Here is a 20,134-nt window from a genome sequence, read left to right as displayed (position 1 = left end):
AGCACAATACAAGCCCAAACAGTCACAAAGCATAAAGCCATACAATATAAACACTCAGAAATATTCACCAATATACTTTGTCTTAGAAAGCGTACCTAGATTTAAAATAAAAAATATTAAAAAACAACGTTCATTATAATAAAACATTTTATATAAGGCGAGGTGCTTGAAAGTTTAAAAAAAAAAAAAACATATTTACGAAAGAATGGCGGAGCTTTTGTTTCGAATTTGCACTCGAATGCATTGGTAATAACTTTAAAAGCTCCCTCCTACCCCCGGCTTTAAGATCTCGACCACTTGACTACAACAATTGTCGTGTTGTGTTTTTAATCGTTCATGATTTTTTAATTAAGGGTTTGCGTTCAAAATAAATATTTGCGAAACACTCGTTTGTAACAATGTTTTTAATTCATAACTAATTGTATAGGGTTTAATTTATAAGTAGTATGTGTTTAATATGCGACTACGTCTATACTGACGATGTTTTAATTGTTAATGACGTATATTGTGATACAGATTTTTATAAAATGAAATTTTGTATGAGGAAAGCGAACTAGAACGCTAACTAAGCCACGGGAGACACCTAGTCTAGAATAAGTATAAAATATTTAATTAAATTATTTTAACAATTTCATTAAAATTCCCGAAGAATGTCTGTTGATTATTATTATCTTAAATTTATACAAAAAAAAATGCTTTAACCGTCTACTGAATCGTTTAATTTAACTCGCAACACATAAAATATTTAAATATGTCTGTTTTTATACACTTATCGTGATTTCAATTAACTCTAATATGTCGAAAGACTGTTAGAATGAGATTTATTAAACTGACTTCGTGATAAGAAAATATGTTAACAATTAATATAATTACATATACAATTCTAATTATGAATTTATAACGTGGGACTTTTTTTGGAATTTATTATATATGTGTTAACTTTTATTTTAAATAGACACATTATAGGTACTATTTTTTTTTTTATAACAATAATAAATCTGCTACCTGAGTAATTGATTCACCACGGCTCATAGACATTTATTTGATTTTTAATCATTCCTTACATCGCCAGTACACAACTATGGGCACAAAGTTATTATTATAGTTGATCGGATATATATAATTCGGTCCTCTTTTCAAACTTCGAATCGGAATGATTAAAAAGTATTGATTTTTTTTTTTTTAATAGTGGTTTTAACAGTGCTGCGAAAACCACCTAAAGCCTAAGGCCCTGATTTTTTTCCAGTCATGTTAGAATAGCCGTTTTAAAGTATTGAGGATTAATATAGAATATACTTTTATTATTTTGCACACATTGGTGCAATATCTCCAGCTCAGTTGGCTAGTGCTCGAGATTGGCCGCCACATTGGCTTGTAAAGTAAATACAAATATATTTTATAAATGATATATATTTAGAGCAAGTATTTTGTAGAAATTTCTCAACATTTAGATAAATAGAGTTTCAAATACCTAAATACAACTAACATTACTGCCAGCATTCCTCGCAATCATGATTTGTACGGCTATTATTTCTGAACTGTATATATATATATATATATATATATATATATATATATATATAATATCTATTTTATACATCTATACCAGACGAGCTGATAAACTAGGAGACGTATCTTTTCTGAAGCTTAATTAAAAAAATTACAAGGTCCATTTAATAATAATATACGATATATAAATATACCAGAAGATTGAACACGGTAACTATAATACGTATATATAAAAAAATGTCTTTGTGTTTCGTTTAAATTAAGAACGACTTTGTCAACCGTGAATATCGTTTTCTATTATAAATATAATATATACAAAACTTACCACAAATAATGACGGCGACAAATCCTAATTTTGAACACATTTTCGTTAACTTCACAGCACATAGCGTTCTAACTAGCCTGTCAGGATCACCTCAACATATTTGTCACTGAACTGTCAAAATCACTAAACCGTTAATATAATCTTTGGCAATAATACACTATCACAAATTTCACTGAGTTCAACGCATCTTGTTCTTAACGACTTGCGATCACTGAGTTTTCTGAAAGAGATGAAAGAGAATTATTATATAAGTACATATGTTTTTTTTAAATAATTTCGTTAATACTAAATATATTACAATATTATGGTATAATAAAAAATATTAACAGCCTAAAGCAAATCAATTTAAAAGCATAAAAGATTTGGGCAATGGGCATAGCATGGCGTATCGTGACGGTAGGCTATAAAATTTTAAGGCTATATCGATTTTATAGGCAAATCGTAAAGTATTAAATCTTATTTTTCCATCTTGGACACAATCGTAAAAATTTTACCGCTTTAACGAATTCAGTTTTTATATACATTTGAGTGTAAAATCATTCATTGAAACGTGTAATTCTATACTACTCGTACGGGTTCAATTCATACAATATTACAAATTCCCTTTTCCTACATTTAAGCGTGTTTAGCGGGTGCTTTATGAACTTATTAAAAATTTCAACTTAGTAGAGTCTGGGCATTGGCTTTGCTTTGATAGTCAATATTTTATAAGTTATATTTTTTAAGGCGGACGAGCAAATGAGCCAAATGATGTTAAGTGGTCAACACTGCCCATAGACAATGGGACTGTTAGAATCATTAACTATTCCTTACATCATTAATGCGCCACCAATCTTGGGAACTAAGAATGTATGTCCCTTGTGCCTGTATTTACTCTGGCTCATACACCCAAACCAGAACAACAATACTGCTGTTTGGTGGTAGAATATCTGAGTAGGTGGTACCTACCCAGACGGCCTTACAAAAAGCCCTACCACCAAGTCAAATTATCATATATTTTAGTTTAATTACAAAATGTAAACATGAATTGTAAAATAATTAATTACAGGCCTAATATTTATAACTTGGGGCCAATGTTGGTGATTTATTGACCAATGTCTAACGCAGGTTCTTAAGTCATATAATTATAATCCAAAGAACATAGCTGGGGTCCATTGTTGATAGAGTCTAATACTCTATCATCTACTAATACTAAATCTATCAAGTTTATGACACAAGAGTTTCTTGAGTCATACCCATATTTTTGACTCAATAATACATAAATCTGTATGTCATTGTATGTGCATAGCAAGTTACCACTAAGTGATTATGTAACAGCCTGTTAATGTCCCACTGCTGGGCTAGGGCTTTTTGAGTCTGTGGGTTGATGGATCCACATGTAGCTGAATTTCATTGAAATTAGCATGAATTACAAACACAAATTAAGCACATGAAAATACAGGAAAATTCGGTTTTCAGCACTTGCCCGGGCTTGAACCCGCAATCATCGGTAAGGGCGTGTTCTAAGTACTAGGCCATCTCTGTTTAAGTAACTTAAAGCTTTATTTACCATATTGTATACATGCTTTTTTAATATTTTAAATAGATTTATGCTAATTTTGTCCAGTAGTCTATGCATTTAATCTTGGTCAAGAAATATTGAATGAACTGACGTCAGTGGCGAGTCCCACTCGAAACATTAAGTGTGTCTCAAAAAAAACTTGAATCAGCTTGCGACATAGCCTTTTAGCCTACGCGTAGCCTAGTTAAGTTTTAAGTTTGGTGTAAGCGAGAAAATTTTACCGATAAGTAACATTATACTCTGCAAACATTTAGTGATTTTGATTAAAACATTTCATACGTCCAAAATATTATTATCATTGCGATGTAATTACTTGAAATAAATATATAATTTTATAATTATTCAAATACGAACACGTTAAACCAATATATAGTTTAGTTTTAACACAGTAACAATTCAATTATAAACTTATACGTATATATATAAAATTTTAAATTAAGATGATTGTTTTTATTACTACAAATGTTTAAAACGGGATAATTACCATGTTCTTTTATTTTTATTTTGTGTTCACGAGACTGTCTCGTGACCAAGACATTCGTAGATAACGTCGTAATATCGAGCTCCACCAAATAAAAATAAAAAACATGGTAAATATCCCGTTTTAAATACTTGTAGTAACATCGTATCATCCTGTAATATCTTCTTTGTCCATTTTGAATTAATATTAATCTTTATAATTAAATATTGGTATTTGAGTACGTGGAATTTAGATAGACATCTGGATTCTACCTTTATACTCAACACTTCCGTTACATGAAAACGAGATGCATGATTGGTTAAAATATTATCAATCTTAACTCTGATTGGTCAGATTTAACCTTCTCACGTATATCTTTTAAGAGTCTGTCTTCTTATCAAGAATTGTGTAACTCTACAAAGTCGCTTTTCGCTCTGTATATGGTTAGATCTTTTAAACTCAACAACCGATTTTAATGTGGTTTTCACTAATAAACAGAGCAATTCAAGAGGAAGGTTTATATGTATAATACTTGCATATTATAGTAGAGAAAAACCGAGAATTTCAACAACAATATATTTTTTTATATTTTTCAAACCTTCAATCTAAAGGCTATTTGATAGATTATGGTATCCATGTAAACCCATGTAAATACATATTATATATACATAAGTACCCGTCTTATAAATAACGCAGTTTAAAGATATACATATATATTTAAACGCGTTATTTATAAAACTTGTACCATACAAAGATGTAGGTGGGTATAACATTTGAGAGGCAATTATTTTGTATCTGCCTCTGTCTGTGCATTTATTTAAGGTTTTGTGGTGAAATTTCGTTTTTTTTTTCCGTGTATGTGCAATATATAAATATAAAAACTTTTCTCATTTAAAACCTCCTTGGTATATTTTAATAATATTTATTTCATTGGGTACACGAAAATATACATTTTTTTTATTTAACTTTGTATATAAGAAAATTTAAGTCTTACGTTAAAATTTAAGGCTCATTGCTATAATACAGTTCTAGAATATTCTAGATTATGTATTCGTTGTTTTCCATCGAGACGAATACATATACGATATTTATTTTGTTATGTGTCTAATGTAACTGTATATAACTTGTTATTTACTTTAGAATTTACATTCCAAACTGGTAGTAACTCTACATTCAATGTAATCATGTAACATGAAAAGTCTTCATAAAAATGTACTCAAATAAAAAAAAAAAAGATTATTTTTTTCAATACAGTCAATTTAGTTAAGAACGCTTTGAGTTTCCCGTCTTCAAATGACATTTTCGTTTACAGTTTTAGTATAAATGAAATAAATTATTCGGAAACTCTTCAATCATAAAATTTCAATGATTAATTGGAGACACTTATAATATAACAACTTGCTTATGATTGGAAAGAATAGAGAGGATAGTATGACAGACTACAAAAAAAAAAAAAATTAGTCCGATATAAATGCTATTATTTTGACTATGTGTCGTATCTACGTTAATTCATACGTGAAAGCGATGACGTATCAATCAGGGTTCCGTATCAATTGTAATTAAAATTTGAAATTCGAAGATCTCGATAACATTCGATCGTAATTAAGGACCGGACGAGTTATTTGATGCCTCGTGTAACCGTCAGGCGATTTTATAAATAACGCCTTTGTAATAATGGATAATGTTGTCTGATGATTACTTGCTGTTATTACCTTCTGTATAAAAATTAGTTTTTACAATAGGATATATGACTAGAATTTAAATACACTTTATTCGAGTAGAGATTTAATTATTTTCAGAGATATATTATATGTTTCATTGTAATCAACAATTAATCACAGGCTTATTGATTTAAATTAAAATGATGTTTGTCTGTATGTCCGTTTCTCGTTCATAGTCACACCAGTGCATTGAATTTGATAAAGATTTGATATGAAACAAGCTTGGACCCCGAGGAAGGACGATGACCTTTTCATGTCTGACGACTAAAAATCAAGCAAAGCTACGAGAGAAAACTAGTTGAGTAATTTTTCTATTGTATTAATGATATTTAACAGAACAGTTTTAATTATATTATTGTTATAAATCACGTGTTTTAATAACACTTATTATTTAAAACTTATAAGCAACATAAAATTTACAGTAACGTAATTAAAAAGTATTAAAATATAAATTTTCTACGATAAATAAAATTATCTGGCAACATTTAACGTTCGGAAACTCAATATTGTGATGGACTAAGAACACGGACAAACATTTTATGTGTTAATAAAACTATAATACGCTGAAGTGTCATATCTCTTGTATTTAATTTATTACTAAAGTTATAGCCAGCTCAGAATTTAAACGCAACGACAAAGTTACAAATATTACAGTAACATCTCTCTGTTACTTTTAATAATTAACTTTCTATCTTTTGTTTATAAAAACATGCATAAAAACACTGTGTATAATGGCTAGAATATATGGTCGGACATCCTAAGATATTGAATTCAAGTCAGACTGATGAAAATTACTGGGCTTTTATATAGATTTTTTTTCAGTTACAAAGACCGAATAAGACCGGAATCTGGAAGTTCGGAAGTATGTACTCTGGTGCCCCGGGGAGCACTAGAGCTGTTGGTCTTGCGCCTGGACTATTTCCGGTCGTGCTGGATTTGCTGTCCCATCGGATAATGTGAGTGAGGAATAACAAATCAAATCAAAATATACTTTATTCAAGTAGGCTTTTACAAGCACTTTTGAATCGTCATTTAACAAAGTATTTAAAGGAAAGCTACCACCGGTTCGGAATGTAGATTCTACCGAGAAGAACCGGCAAGAAACTTAGTAGTTACTCTTTTCCAACATCTAAAAATAAACATGTTAGTTAAATACAATTATATATGTATGTTATGTCTCCTGCCTGGAAGTCAACAAGCATTAACTCCACGCTTTTTTATCATCAATATAATCTTGTATCGTATAATATGCCTTCTTTACCAATGTATTTTTTACAAATGACTTGAATCTATGAAACGGCAATGTTAAAAATGTCTGCGGAAGTTTATTATAGAAGCGGATACCTTGCCCCAAGAATGATTTATTGACTTTGCGGTGTCGGAAACTTGGCGTTCTAAGCTTATCCTTACTTCTTGTGCACATACAATGATTATCCCTGATTTTATCGAAGAGCTTGCAGCTGTGTTTGCACACACACTGTGCACTATAATATGTCATCCATACTTGGCTGGTCTCCCTTGAGATTTGGTGCCGTGACCATAATCGGTCAGGACGACATCATATTTTAAAATGAAGCACTATATCCGTCTACTGGATTAACGTCTTTTTTTTGCTCAAGGATAACCTAAATTAAACACGTGCAAATTTCACCCGGCTCATGCAATTTACTTAACAATTTTCTATTTTAAAGTCGCATGCAAATTCGGTAGAGCAACCTGTGATGGTTTTGCTCGGAACATTATCGTGCAGCAACAATACGAAAATACTCGCATGTAGTCCTTAAAGCAACAATGTCTATGGATTATGGTGTACCCCATCATAAAAAAAAATGGTAAGACAACATACAAGTATGTACTAAATAATATAATACCACATTTCGCAATAAAATACCACATGGCATCGTGAGAAACGTCACACGTGGTCAGCGAATGTTGATGTTTAATAATGTTTTTTTTTTTCTTCTTATTTTCAATGTCGTTCGGTGACCGGTATTTTTTCAAGAAAATTATTGCTTAAATATTTTCATTGTCCTTGAAGGTCGGACACGAAAGAGGTTTATTGTTTTCTTTACCGAGTTCTGTTAGTTTCTGTAATAGCTTGAGTTGGTTCGCATAGATGATGAAACAAAAATACTGGTTTTTTTTTGGCTATATTGCTAAGATTGTTTCAGATCTGTCATGTTAGTAGTTTTAATGTGTCTTCCGATATAATATTACAAAGCTGAAGAGTTTGTTTGTTTGGTTGAACCCACTAATCTCAGGAACTACAGATCCTATTTGAAAAATTATTTCAGTGTTAGATAGCCCATTTATCGAGGAAGGCTAGAGACTACCAATAGGAGCTGGGTGTCACTAAAAATGTTGCAAAAGGGGGAAAATTATGTCTTTAGAGAGATTCCGTTTTGTGCGCTACGTATACGGTATAAGTTTCCAAGTCATGTAGGACAGAATTTGAGATATAGCTGAGCGAAGTCGGGATGAGCAGCTAGTATATTATGCATACCTTCAATCGGTTTGCTAAACTGCTCTTGTGATAGAATTTAGAAGAACAACACCCTACCGCAATGAAATTATTCTTGAATGACCGACAATTCTTCTATAACCTGAGAGTATTCTTTTCAAACCGATGGTAAAATAATTTAACAATCAATATAACACAACACACTTATAAGTTAACTATCAAAAAAAAATTTGTGGCAAGTATCAAAATTTTTAAACACTATAATATTTTTTAAAAAAGTACCCCGGTGCTGTTTACTTGCGTTATCTGTGCGTAAATATATACGTTACATGAAAACAGCACACGTGTGGGCAACGCGGGAGTCTGCGCTGGGGAGATTACTTTTATCTCTTAGCGTACAGTATTGGCACAATTGTTTTAATTATATTGAACTTCATATATGATATTTACAAAATAGTATGTTGGTATATTTTTTGGAGATGATACAGGCGAACGGAAAATTAATGACGAATGGTTCAATCAAAATGGTCAATATTATAGATAATTTTAAAGGTATATTTATAATTTACTAGGTTTTTGCTTCGATCGTGTGCTACCGCCAGTTTTGAGGGTTAGTGAGCCAGTGTAACTACAGGCACAAGGGACATATCTTAGTTCCTCAGGTTGGCACATTGGCGATGTAGGAATATTGGTATTGGCGGTGGTGACCACTTTCGATCAGCTGGCCCATTAAAGTTTAGACAAGCTATCTCAGTTTCACACTTACAATACTAGTAAGAATTGTTGATTTAAAGACTCAACCAGGGGTGGGAGGTAATGTTTGAATTAATTTACCTCCAAATTAAAGATTAGTAAATACAAAAAAAACTAAATATTTAGGTCTTGTATTACATGAATATATCTAATTTTAAGAGTTTATAATCATGACGTCAAAAATAATTAAATATGGCGGCGTAGATTTTGTAATTTTTATATCTAACGGATTAACATTAATCAAATTTTTGTAGTGTTTAAACAGTTTTTTTTTTCGTTTTGTTCCGTGACGTTAAACAGATTTTGGTTGGGTCGAAAGCTTTAGTTTGTAAACTTGAACTGTTAATCGTTTACACGTGGACACGATACTATAAGTCGTAAAAAAATGGCACTCGACCCGACGTATTTGCTCTTTTAGAACATAAAACGTACGCAAACAGTATTGGCGCCAACAAGTAGGCTGAAACGCGTAGTTGACATTAAACAAATGTCACGTTGTAAATGACACATAATTGCTATTTTTTTTTATTTACTTTCATAAAGGCAAAAGCGTTATATTTTACAGCCTAATAACCTAAATGTAATTAAAAGTTTTATATACAGAGTTATTGGTAATTCGACGTATTCCCGTTAGGAGGTGATAGGGGTGATTATTTGCGATAATTTTAACCCCCATTTTCATCATGCAAAAGTGAACCATTTTTGAGTTATCACGTTTTTTAGATTTGTTCAAAATAATTCAAAATTGCAACTTCAAAAATTTATTAAAAAAAAAGTTTATAAAATATCTTAATTGTAACTTAGCTACTGAACTGTTTAAATGTATCTAAATTTTATTTTAAAATTTGTATTAAGTAAGTAAGTTAAATAAATAAGTAAGTTTTTTTAAATTGGTTATTATTTTAAATAAATTTTGTGAGAATTTTAAAGAGCGACCTTTAGTACGAATTCGGTCATATTCGAATACGAATTTCCACCAGCGTCCTTTCTGATCATTTTATTTCGGTTGCTTTGAAATAAATTCATAGTTTTTATACATTTTCGGAAAGCTAATTAAACGATTATGTTTTTAAAATAATCTGCAGAACAAGTTTCATAATGTTTTATTTGTTTTTCAGTCATATTTGAGGGAAAAAAATAAAAAAAATATTGAAATAATATCGTTTTCCGTCTCGCATTTTTAAATTTGGACCGATAATTATTGTTTAAATATTGAAAAATATCCAGTGTTTAATCGTTTTTATAAATCAGAAGAAAAAAGTAGATTTTAATCGAAACTTTTTTTTTAATAAATTTTTGAAGTTGCAATTTTGACTTATTTTGAAAAAAATCTAAAAAACGTGATAACTCAAAAATGGTTCATTTTTGCATCATGCATATGGGAATTAAAATTATCGCAAATAGTCACCCCTATCATCTCCTAACGGGAATACGTCGATTTACCAATAACCCTGTATATAGTCTATTCCAACCACAAGAGAACAAAGCCAAATAAACAAAATTTCAGATTTGAGAACTTGAATAAGCCATGATATTCTTTTGAAATAAAAATAAATTGGAACTAAGTAGTTAAGTGGTTATTGTTGTATTATAAATAAAGATATATTCATCAAGAACTGTTAATAGTGCACAATATGGCAGAGCCACAAGAGAATAGTCCGGAATAAGTCCGTAAGTATGTCCGATGTTTAGATTTAAAAATAGAATGATTTTAATAAAAAACAAACATACCTTTTTTTATTTATGTTGTTTAGCTTTAGCTGTCAATTACAAAACTGACATTTTTAATGACACAACGTATTTTTTTTCAAATTTAAACATCTGAATAGCGAAATACCCCGATTTTCGTTAACCTAATTATAAATAATATCGAGTAACAATAGTAATATAATCTATTATCATCTGGTTACGACCAACGCACTCGCACGTGCGACGCTACGGCGACATGTGTTTTTTTTTTTTAAGGAAATAATTTATTAGTAGTTCTGTCCACGTCTAGTTATGTCTTAAAATGAACGCAACATTTGGCAACCATTTTAATTTACATAAAATATATATTTTACTAGTTGACTTTCAGGAAGGATATATTATGTACCGTATATATATAATTTTATTTAAAAATTTGTATTTCAAATGTTAGAAAAGAGTAACTACTGAGTTTCATGCTAGCTCTTCTCGGTATTACGAACCGGTGGTAGATTTACTTTTAATACAGTTCTGTAAAATGACGATTCAAAATTCTTGGTAAAGCCTACTTAAATAAAGCATACGTTTTTAATTGTTATTCTTTTGGAGTTATCTGCACCATATCTTGAGAACCGAGATAGCAAAATGGATAGGTGAAATAGATTTAAACCAAAGATCATGGTTCGAAACCCAACAAGCACCGCCGTTTTTTGTATGAGCTTTTGTGTGTTATAATTTACTCGTGTGTCATGAAATACTGATACATGTAGCACTCACTACAGCAGTGTAGTGAATTAAGTTACAATCGCCGGCAATGGTTACGTTATTTTAAATAAATAATAATAATAAAAAACATAAAACCTTTTTATCGGCTGGGGTTTGAACCCAAAACCATTGGATCTTGTAGCCTTATATCGAGCCACAAGACCAACGAGGCAGTCATATACATAAAACTTATATCATAAGATGCAACGCGTTTGCGAATGCTTTAGGCGAATACATGATGTCTGTCTGTCTGTATACTAATAATGTCGTCACCTATTTGATTATTATTGACAGGAAATTAAATGTAAATATAAATTTCACATTAGAAACGACATTAAGAACACTTAATGTTTACAATAATTAGTAGATACCATAAATAACATCAATGGTCACTTCCGATATAAAACTTTCACCATTCAAATAACCCAATATAAAAACTAGATACCATATTATAAACCGCATTAAATCCGTATAATATCGTGGGAAACCGAGATGTATACTTGTTTGCAAGATTAAAAACAACAAGACTCAAACCGCTTCAAACCGGTTCAAACTTGCAGGATGCCAGCATCCGCTGTGCACTTCACTCGGGTGTAGATTACAATTTTGACTAGAATTCTTATTATATTTTAATTCTCACAACAATATTGTAAACGATTTATTTTGTAAATAAATAAATGTTTACAACAAACCTTTTTCTATATACAAATGTTTATAAATGCATATGTAATAAGTATAATGGACGGGCAAATGGGCCACCTGATGGTAAGTGGTCACCACCGCTCATGGAAATTAACGCTGTAAGAAATAATGACCATTCCTTACATTACACCAATGCGCCACCAACCTTGGGAGGTAAGATGTTATGTCCCTTATGTATGTAGTTACACTGCCCCACTCACCCTTCAAACCGGAACACAACAATACTGAGTACTGCTGTTTGGCGGTAGAATATCTGATGGGTGGGTGGTATCTACCCAGACGGTCTTACACAAAGCCCTACCACCAAGTAAACCGTCTACAAACACAACAATAACCGTCTTCTGTTAACTTTGCAATCAGTTTAATATAATTGTTATTTATTTTATTGTATTTAACATTTTTGTTCAAAGTAATAACGTTTCTTTTCTGATAAAGGTTAAAACACTTACAGCTTTTTTAAAATATAGAGAGTCAGATGGGCAAAGAATCATCGCCAATACGCCCCAACATTGGAACCTAAGATGTTATATCCGCAGTTACACTGGCACCCACAATTATACAAAGTACTGCTGTTTGGAAATTGAATATGCGAAACCAGAGGGCCATGCACAAAGCACTACCACAAGAATGCTATCTTTCTCTTCCAAATGGGAAATCAATAATGTCAGAAAGAGTAAAATCTATACGTAATTTGACAAGTGATAGTTGGTAACTCATGATCAATGTTTTCGTAACACGCGTCATGGTTTTCAATAATTCACTCACAGATAAAATCAATATGTACACATTTTTGACATAAAACACACTTTGTGATAACGATACGCCCCCTATTTTAAATGATATTAGAATTACAATAAAGCAAGAACTCGATATGGCTCAATAGTAACAGGCGAATTGTAAAGGAATTTTCCTTGGGTTGAAAATGCGAAAAAGATAAATTTATTATTTGTTATTCGTAAGGAATCCTATATTGGAATGGTGGTTATCTGATGGTAGGGCTTTGTGCAAACCTATATACCTATATATTCAAACGAAAACAATGCTTAGTATTTTTGTGTTCCGGTTTGAAGTGAGCCAGTGTAACTACAGGCACATGGGATATAACGTAGCTTCCAACATTGGCGTTACAGACAGACAGAGTTACTTTCCAATTCATAACTTACGATAGAAAATTTCCTTACATAAGAATTATATTGTGCATATAAGCTTATTTCTATAAAATCTTTCAACGTCTATTTTTACTCTTACAACACAATAGAGCCTTATAAAAGGATGTATCAATGCATAAAACATATACTAGAAGAAAGGCTTATAAAATAAACATACAATTTATTCTTATTTCAAGATTTCGAACCGGTGGTATTTATAGACTAAATCATTCATCATCTTATATAACTAATTATATACTTGTTAGAAATTCGATATTTCAGTAAAGTCAAGAGATGCTTCATGATTGCGGGTTCAAACCCAGGCACTAAATTTTCATATGATTAATATGTGTTTATAATTAATCTCGTGCTCGGTGAAGGAAAATATCGTGAGTGAAATTCTGCCACTTGTGTATTCACCAACCAAAATTGGAGCAGCGTGCTTGAATAACCACCAAACCTTATTCTCAAAGGATGAGAAGGTTTTAGCCCAGGAGTGGTACGTTTACAGTCTGTTTCGTTTCAGTAAAGTATAACTTTATTATTATAGTATCCTTTCATTTCGTTTACAACTAAATTTCATGTTATAATAATTATTACATAACATCAAATTTGTAATTATATATATATTATATGTTCATAACTATATGAAAATTTCTTATATTACACTATAACCAAACTGTTTTGTTATTTAAAAGCATGACGACCTCCGTGTTCGAGTAGTGTGTACACCGGTTTTCATGGGTACGTCACTCCGAGGTCCCGGGTTCGATTCCCGGCCGAGTCGATGTAGAAAGTTCATTAGTTTTCTATATTGTCTTGGGTCTGGGTGTATGTGGTACCGTCGTTACTTCTGATTTTCCATAACACAAGTGCTTTAGCTACTTACATTGGGACCAGAGTAATGTATGTAATGTTGTCTAATATTTATAAAAGCAATGTATTAGTACTCACAATAAATTTAACGGTCCATTAACCTTTTTTAAATTATATTTTACTAAAACCGTAATAATCTAAAATCGTTTTGACATTTATAAATTGACTCAATTTCAAATTAATTATAACTCACAGACTCATTCAAATGCCTTCCTTTCCGGCGACAAATTTCAAGATACACGTCAATGTACTATAAATACTATATCTATGTAAATAAAAACTAAGTTTGCATTAAATGCGCCGATTGCGATAAAACTTTAGTAGGTAGTTCTGCATGAAGAATGCGAGAGGGTTCTTGGCCCAAAACACAAAAAAAAAAAAAAATTCAGTATTAATTTGTCCTGTAATATAATCCTTATTCAACTCATGCGAAGCCGGATTTTGTAGCTAGTGTAAATTGTATGACAAATAAATTATATAAATAATTGTATTCAAAGTTATTTTAAGATATAATCTCATGATATTACGTCATTATATTTTTAATTTGTAACCAGTTCTCGTTTAAATTGTGAAGAATTACGATATATTTAAGGATATTTGATTTTATTAATTATTCAATTTAACTTTATAATGCACTAATATAATACAAATTAAATTTGAGAAACTATTTTTCATCTCTAGTCATTTGAATTGTATTCGGTAACCCGTTGTTCAGTTTTGTTTCATCAAAACTAATACAGCAGTTATCAAATAATTGTCATAAGTAACGATCTGTAAATCGCCTTCAAATGAAATCAAAGTCTCTTTGAAAGATGCTTTGGATAAGCATGTGAAAGATTTTTTAAGTTATGCTTCTTTTGGCGTGTATTAAAACTACACGATGAAGTTGCTCGCTAAGCCTCCAATAAAGCTCTAAAGGGACAACTTCACGCCTTTGAAGAGAATAAATTAAAATTATCATAACATAAATTATGTTATTTTAATATATTTAAGTTAAGCATTATTCTATTGTATTTAATTATTTGTACACAACTAAAAACTTTTTTTAATTACGTCGAAGATTTAGAATTTCTCACGCGCTTGCGTAATTATACGCGCCTTTTTTTACACATAAAATTACACATATGAAAACATATAATTACAAATTTTGCTCACTTAATGAACTTCAACATGTAAACTGGATTTTTTTTTTAATACATTTTTATTTTAATTTCTCATAAAAAAAAAAATTATAAAATTTATTTACACGCATCATAAATAATGTTATATCGGAATAGACGGAACCACAGGCCGCCAGTTAGGGAACTTCTGATCAACTTACCACGTAAAGCTTCATTCATTCCGGCGTTTATAAGACTTCAATCACTGCTGTTCTTTCGATATAATACAAATCTTAGCTTATTCATAGAAATTTGCAATATTGCAAAGCTCTCGGCTTCGCGTGGATTTCAGTTTTTTATTTATAAGAGTAGATACACACACACACACAGAAATCTTATTGTTAGTAAAGTATATCTAGCATATGTTACTTCTTAGTAAAGAAGCTTTCTAATGGTAAAGGAATTGTCAAAATTCAGTTCAGTAGTTTCAGCGTTTATCGATAACAAAAAAAAAATAAAACTCCATGCCATTTTAAACCAATGATGTATAAACATTCGCCGGCCGATCTATTCACTGGAAGTGCTAAAGCATTGTATAAAGCTTCATATTTTCTCATGCATTTATTTAAATAACTCGTGATATTTCTAGAACTATTTGTTTGAATTGCAAAGTTTGAAACGCAACATATATACATAAAATCGTTAAAATTAATAAAAGTGTAGTGACACTAAATAAATATCCCACAGTTGGGCTAAGGTTGGAGCTCATTCCAGCATGCTGCTCCAATGCGGATCAGTGGATAAAAAAATACATATGAATTTCATTGCATTAGCATTAGCATTAGCAGCCTGTAAATTTCCCACTGCTGGGCTAAAGGCCTCCTCTCCCTTTGAGGAGAAGGTTTGGAGCATATTCCACCACGCTGCTCCAATGCGGGTTGGCCGAATACACATGTGGCAGAATTTCGTTGAAATTAGACACATGCAGGTTTCCTCACGATGTTTTCCTTCACCGCCGAGCACGAGATGAATTATAAACACAAATTAAGCACATGAAAATTCAGTGGTGCCTGCCTGGGCTTGAACCCGAAATCATCGGTTAAGATGCACGCGTTTAACCACTGGGCCATCTCGGCTATAAATATATATATATCGGCTATATAATTTCATTGAAGTTAGACAATTGCACTTTCGTCCACGGTATTTCCCTTTCACGGGATGAATTCTAAACACAAATGATGATTATGCCAACGCAATTCTGCACTTTTACGTGTTTAAGATTCTTTAGCCACTGGACTACCTGAGCTATCTCTAATATAAGATTAATATTTGATTCCACTTCTATAATAAATAATATTTTGTTATACTAATTTAAATCAAATTGGACGTTTACGTTTTTTAAACAGTATTATCTAGATTTATTCGCTGACTTTTCTCTTGTCATTTCGGAATTCTTTTCAAGCTTTTATATATCAGAGCGATTTTGTAAGAATTTACTTCGATTCTTATCCGTGAAAAGTTGAGAACCGACTTACAGTGAAACGCCATTTTGGTACGTGTATCCCATTTTTGTAATTATTATAATCAATGTTCCATATTATTAAATTTCGACAATTCGCTAGTATTGTTTGTTAAGTAGTATTCGCTTTTTCTACAGTAAGTCGATTCTTATTACAGAATAATATTGGTTTTGCAGATTTAATTTATACAGAATTAAATTCCTTACTTCAATATAGAATCAGTTAACTTACTTATTGATCTTCGAATTGGTAACCAGCACTGGTTCGGAAAATAAAATACCACGATCTTAGAAGAATCGTCGAAAGATATTCAGTGACTTTTTTTAGAAAGGTCCACATCGGTGGATTACAAAATGATGTTTGATAAATATGATGAACTACAAAGTTAATCGATGTTTTGACTTTTATATCATACGTAAGACATAAACACTTCAAATTCGAAAAAAGCTACGTTTTATGTCACTGTCCACGTTATGCTGGATGAAACATAACTAAAATCATATCAATAAGTTGTCTAATATGTTAATCACTTATCTTGTGTGGCTGCGACTTTATTTAACTTAGAATGTATTTTCAATGTCGGTCACTATTTAATCTAACACTAAACAATATTGATCCGTATTGTGTTCTGGTTTAGGTTGAGCGAGCCAGTGTTCAACAAGACATGACATCTTAAATCTTAACTCACTGACAATTTAAGCAGTACTTGCACAAATGTTAAAGTTTGAAGAATGACTGAATTGTCATATCGATATTAAAAAATATGTGATAAAAGTTAAATGTCAGTTTTACAGGAGAAGATATGTCGCTTATTATCTTACGCTTCTCATTAGATTAGATAGACGTCTAATATATTCACCCGACTCCTCCGAGTTTCCACGATGTCCTCCTTCACAGTTCACGAGATGAATTACGAACACAAATTGGATTTAAACTCTTAATCTTCCATGAGAATTAATTCCACTGTACCACAAATTCTCACGCGCATTCATTAAGTTATAACATTTGTTATGTTAAATTAAATACAGATAATAATCAAATCGCATCAAAATATAACTTATTTAAGAACTTCGAAACATCTATGAATCGCTTTAACGAGGCATCGAACGAGAGATCGATTTGGAATGTAGATCTAGGAACCGTTAAGAGACTCGGTTGTTACAGTTTGTACACGGATCATATCTGATAAATTAATTAATTATTTATTTATAATTTAATTTTGTATATCGAAAATATCAACGAATACTAATTCAACGACATTTTATCGCCTACCTATATGTTAAATTTGTGATTAATTTTAAAACTACCTACAATACAAAATGTTTATGTTAAAATTATTATAAGAAATCTTTAATAAAAATCTGTCTGTATGACGCCACCGAAACAAATAATCTTTTTAAAAACATTTTTCTTGATTTTTTTGAAGGTCGTTGTGAAATTATTTATACACTAGTAGGTATACAAAGTGTTAATAGTTTAACGACTTGTTTTACCCTAGAAGCCTTTTTGTAGCTTGATATGCCGTTTTATAGGAAATTTAGGTATGATGTTAATGATATATTTTTAAATGACGAACTTATTCCAATTTCAAAATATAATAATAATATCTCTCTTCTTCTATAACGGTACATAAATGTTATGAAAATTTAATTGCATTAAATTTAATTTAATTATTAATGATTTAAATATTAAATATTATATATAAATGCAATATTATAATGACTCAATGGGGTTTATATTCGTTTACGAGTATCACTATAATATAGATAATATATTTTTTAATGAGACTATACATAAATCTATGCCCAAATCATTAAAAAAATTTCAATCGAATTTCAAATATTAACGACAACATACCGACGACATTTAACGCTGATATAAAATTAATATTTATAACGTCCACATATTAATTAAAACAGGTTAAAGAACTCAAAAACATGTCGGATAACATATTTATATATGAAAAAAAAAAATATTACTCTCACGGCGAACCGGCGTCGTCCAGAAAAACCGGTCACAAGTCGTCCATTGATAAATTTTCACACACTTCACTATAACACTGTAATCCTAAAAGAATCGAACGCGCGTTTGATACTTTTGATTGTTGAGCCACAGGTGTCGGCTTCGCGGCGTATCACACGTCCGAACGCGACGGCGGCTCGGAGCTGAGTGCTATGTGTAGGGGTGGGGTGGGGTAGCGGGGCACGGGGGGATGGGGGTTGATCAGTAAAGCCCGGGGAGCCTGCGTATCTCATTCGCGTAGCGTCTTGCGTGCGTTGTAACGTGTTTGGCTTCTGTTGCGTTCGATTTTCGAATTGGATTTTAATTGTAGCCGACGACGCGTCATCGTGCTTGTACGAGGCTGGTTTTTTTTTAAGACTATATATTAATGAATGAATCTTGATACTTGTTGACATGCTAACATGCCTATAGATTTTATTATTTAACTAATTATTTATCGTTTATATTTTGTCTTATTTGTTTATTAATTTCTTATTTTTTATCACGGGACATCTATTTTCAGACTTATGTATGATGAAATATTTTACATTATTAATTAATATACATTTTATTATTTAATTGTAATTAACGAAAAAAGATTTTCAAACAATAACATCAATATAATTTTAAAACGCAAATATATTTTCTGGAATAAGAATTTAAACATATATTACTAGTTTTCGACTGCGGTTTCGCTTGCGAGTTAGGGAGACGGTGTAAATTTAAATATAAAAACGTAGCCTAGGTCCTTCTTTTGGGTTAATTCTACCGAATTTCATTAAATTAAATTTAACGGTGAAAACGTAACAGACAGATATTGAAAAAGCAATTTATAATATTTTGGCAAATGTATTAAAATGTTTACGCATATGTCATTTAAATAATTTTATTATTATTAATTCGGTTTTGTATTTCACGCTTACCTAAAACCTTGCATGTACGTTCCGTGATGGTCTGGCAAAGAATTGTAGGTATTTATGTAATTTCATCTCTTGTGCAATGTATTAGGTATATCTCAAATACATCATAATTTCAATATAATTATTCAATATATGTACAGTTATTATTATTATTATTAAAAGTCAGTTTTTGTAATATGTAGACGTCATTTCCTTCGTCGGTTTTCTCGAGTCTGAGGTGTTGCACTCTGAATCGGTCATAGATTTTCGACATTTTTTATTGCTTCCGTAGCTGGCACGTTAATGGGCCACCTGATGGTAAGTCACCATTGCTCATAGACGTAAGAAGAATAAGCGCCGTATGAAATGCGTCGCCAACCTTGGAAACTGTGAGAACATATCCTTGGTGCCTCATCCTTGAAATCGGAGCACAGCAATAGTAAGCATTGCTGTTTGGCAGTAGAATATAATATGATAAGTTTACCGTATCTAACCAGATGGGGTTGCACAGAGCCCTACCACCAAGTAAATCAACGTAATGAATAAAGATTCTGACTTTCACAACGACTATGAAGTATTTGTTTCGATGGTTTCGTTAGTTTAGCGAATTCCGAGTAACAATAATTAGATTATTTCAATCATCGATG

At 31.3% G+C, this 20,134-nt stretch overlaps 1 protein-coding gene across 3 annotated transcripts in view; it reads right to left on the bottom strand.

Annotated features, from left to right (window-relative positions):
* LOC113404892 (nephrin) overlaps nt 1-18,748 on the bottom strand; it is a 238,106-nt gene extending 219,358 nt beyond the window's left edge. For 2 of the 3 annotated variants that reach the window (XM_064219262.1, XM_064219261.1), the window contains exons 1-2: nt 18,567-18,748; nt 1,835-2,054 (exon numbers count right to left, since the gene is read on the bottom strand). In XM_064219262.1, coding sequence (XP_064075332.1) covers nt 1,835-1,874 — 40 coding nt within the window. In that variant the 5' untranslated portion in view covers nt 1,875-2,054; nt 18,567-18,748. The remainder of the gene's footprint in view (nt 1-1,834; nt 2,055-18,566) is intronic. The other variant, XM_026645963.2, reaches the window with a different exon arrangement.
* Nucleotides 18,749-20,134: the final 1,386 nt, after the last annotated feature.

Source organism: Vanessa tameamea, chromosome 27 (genome assembly GCF_037043105.1).
Source record: "Vanessa tameamea isolate UH-Manoa-2023 chromosome 27, ilVanTame1 primary haplotype, whole genome shotgun sequence".
Taxonomy (NCBI): Eukaryota; Metazoa; Arthropoda; class Insecta; order Lepidoptera; family Nymphalidae; genus Vanessa; species Vanessa tameamea.
The sequence above is the reverse complement of the archived record's forward strand: the minus strand, read 5'-3'. Positions and strand labels throughout refer to the sequence as shown.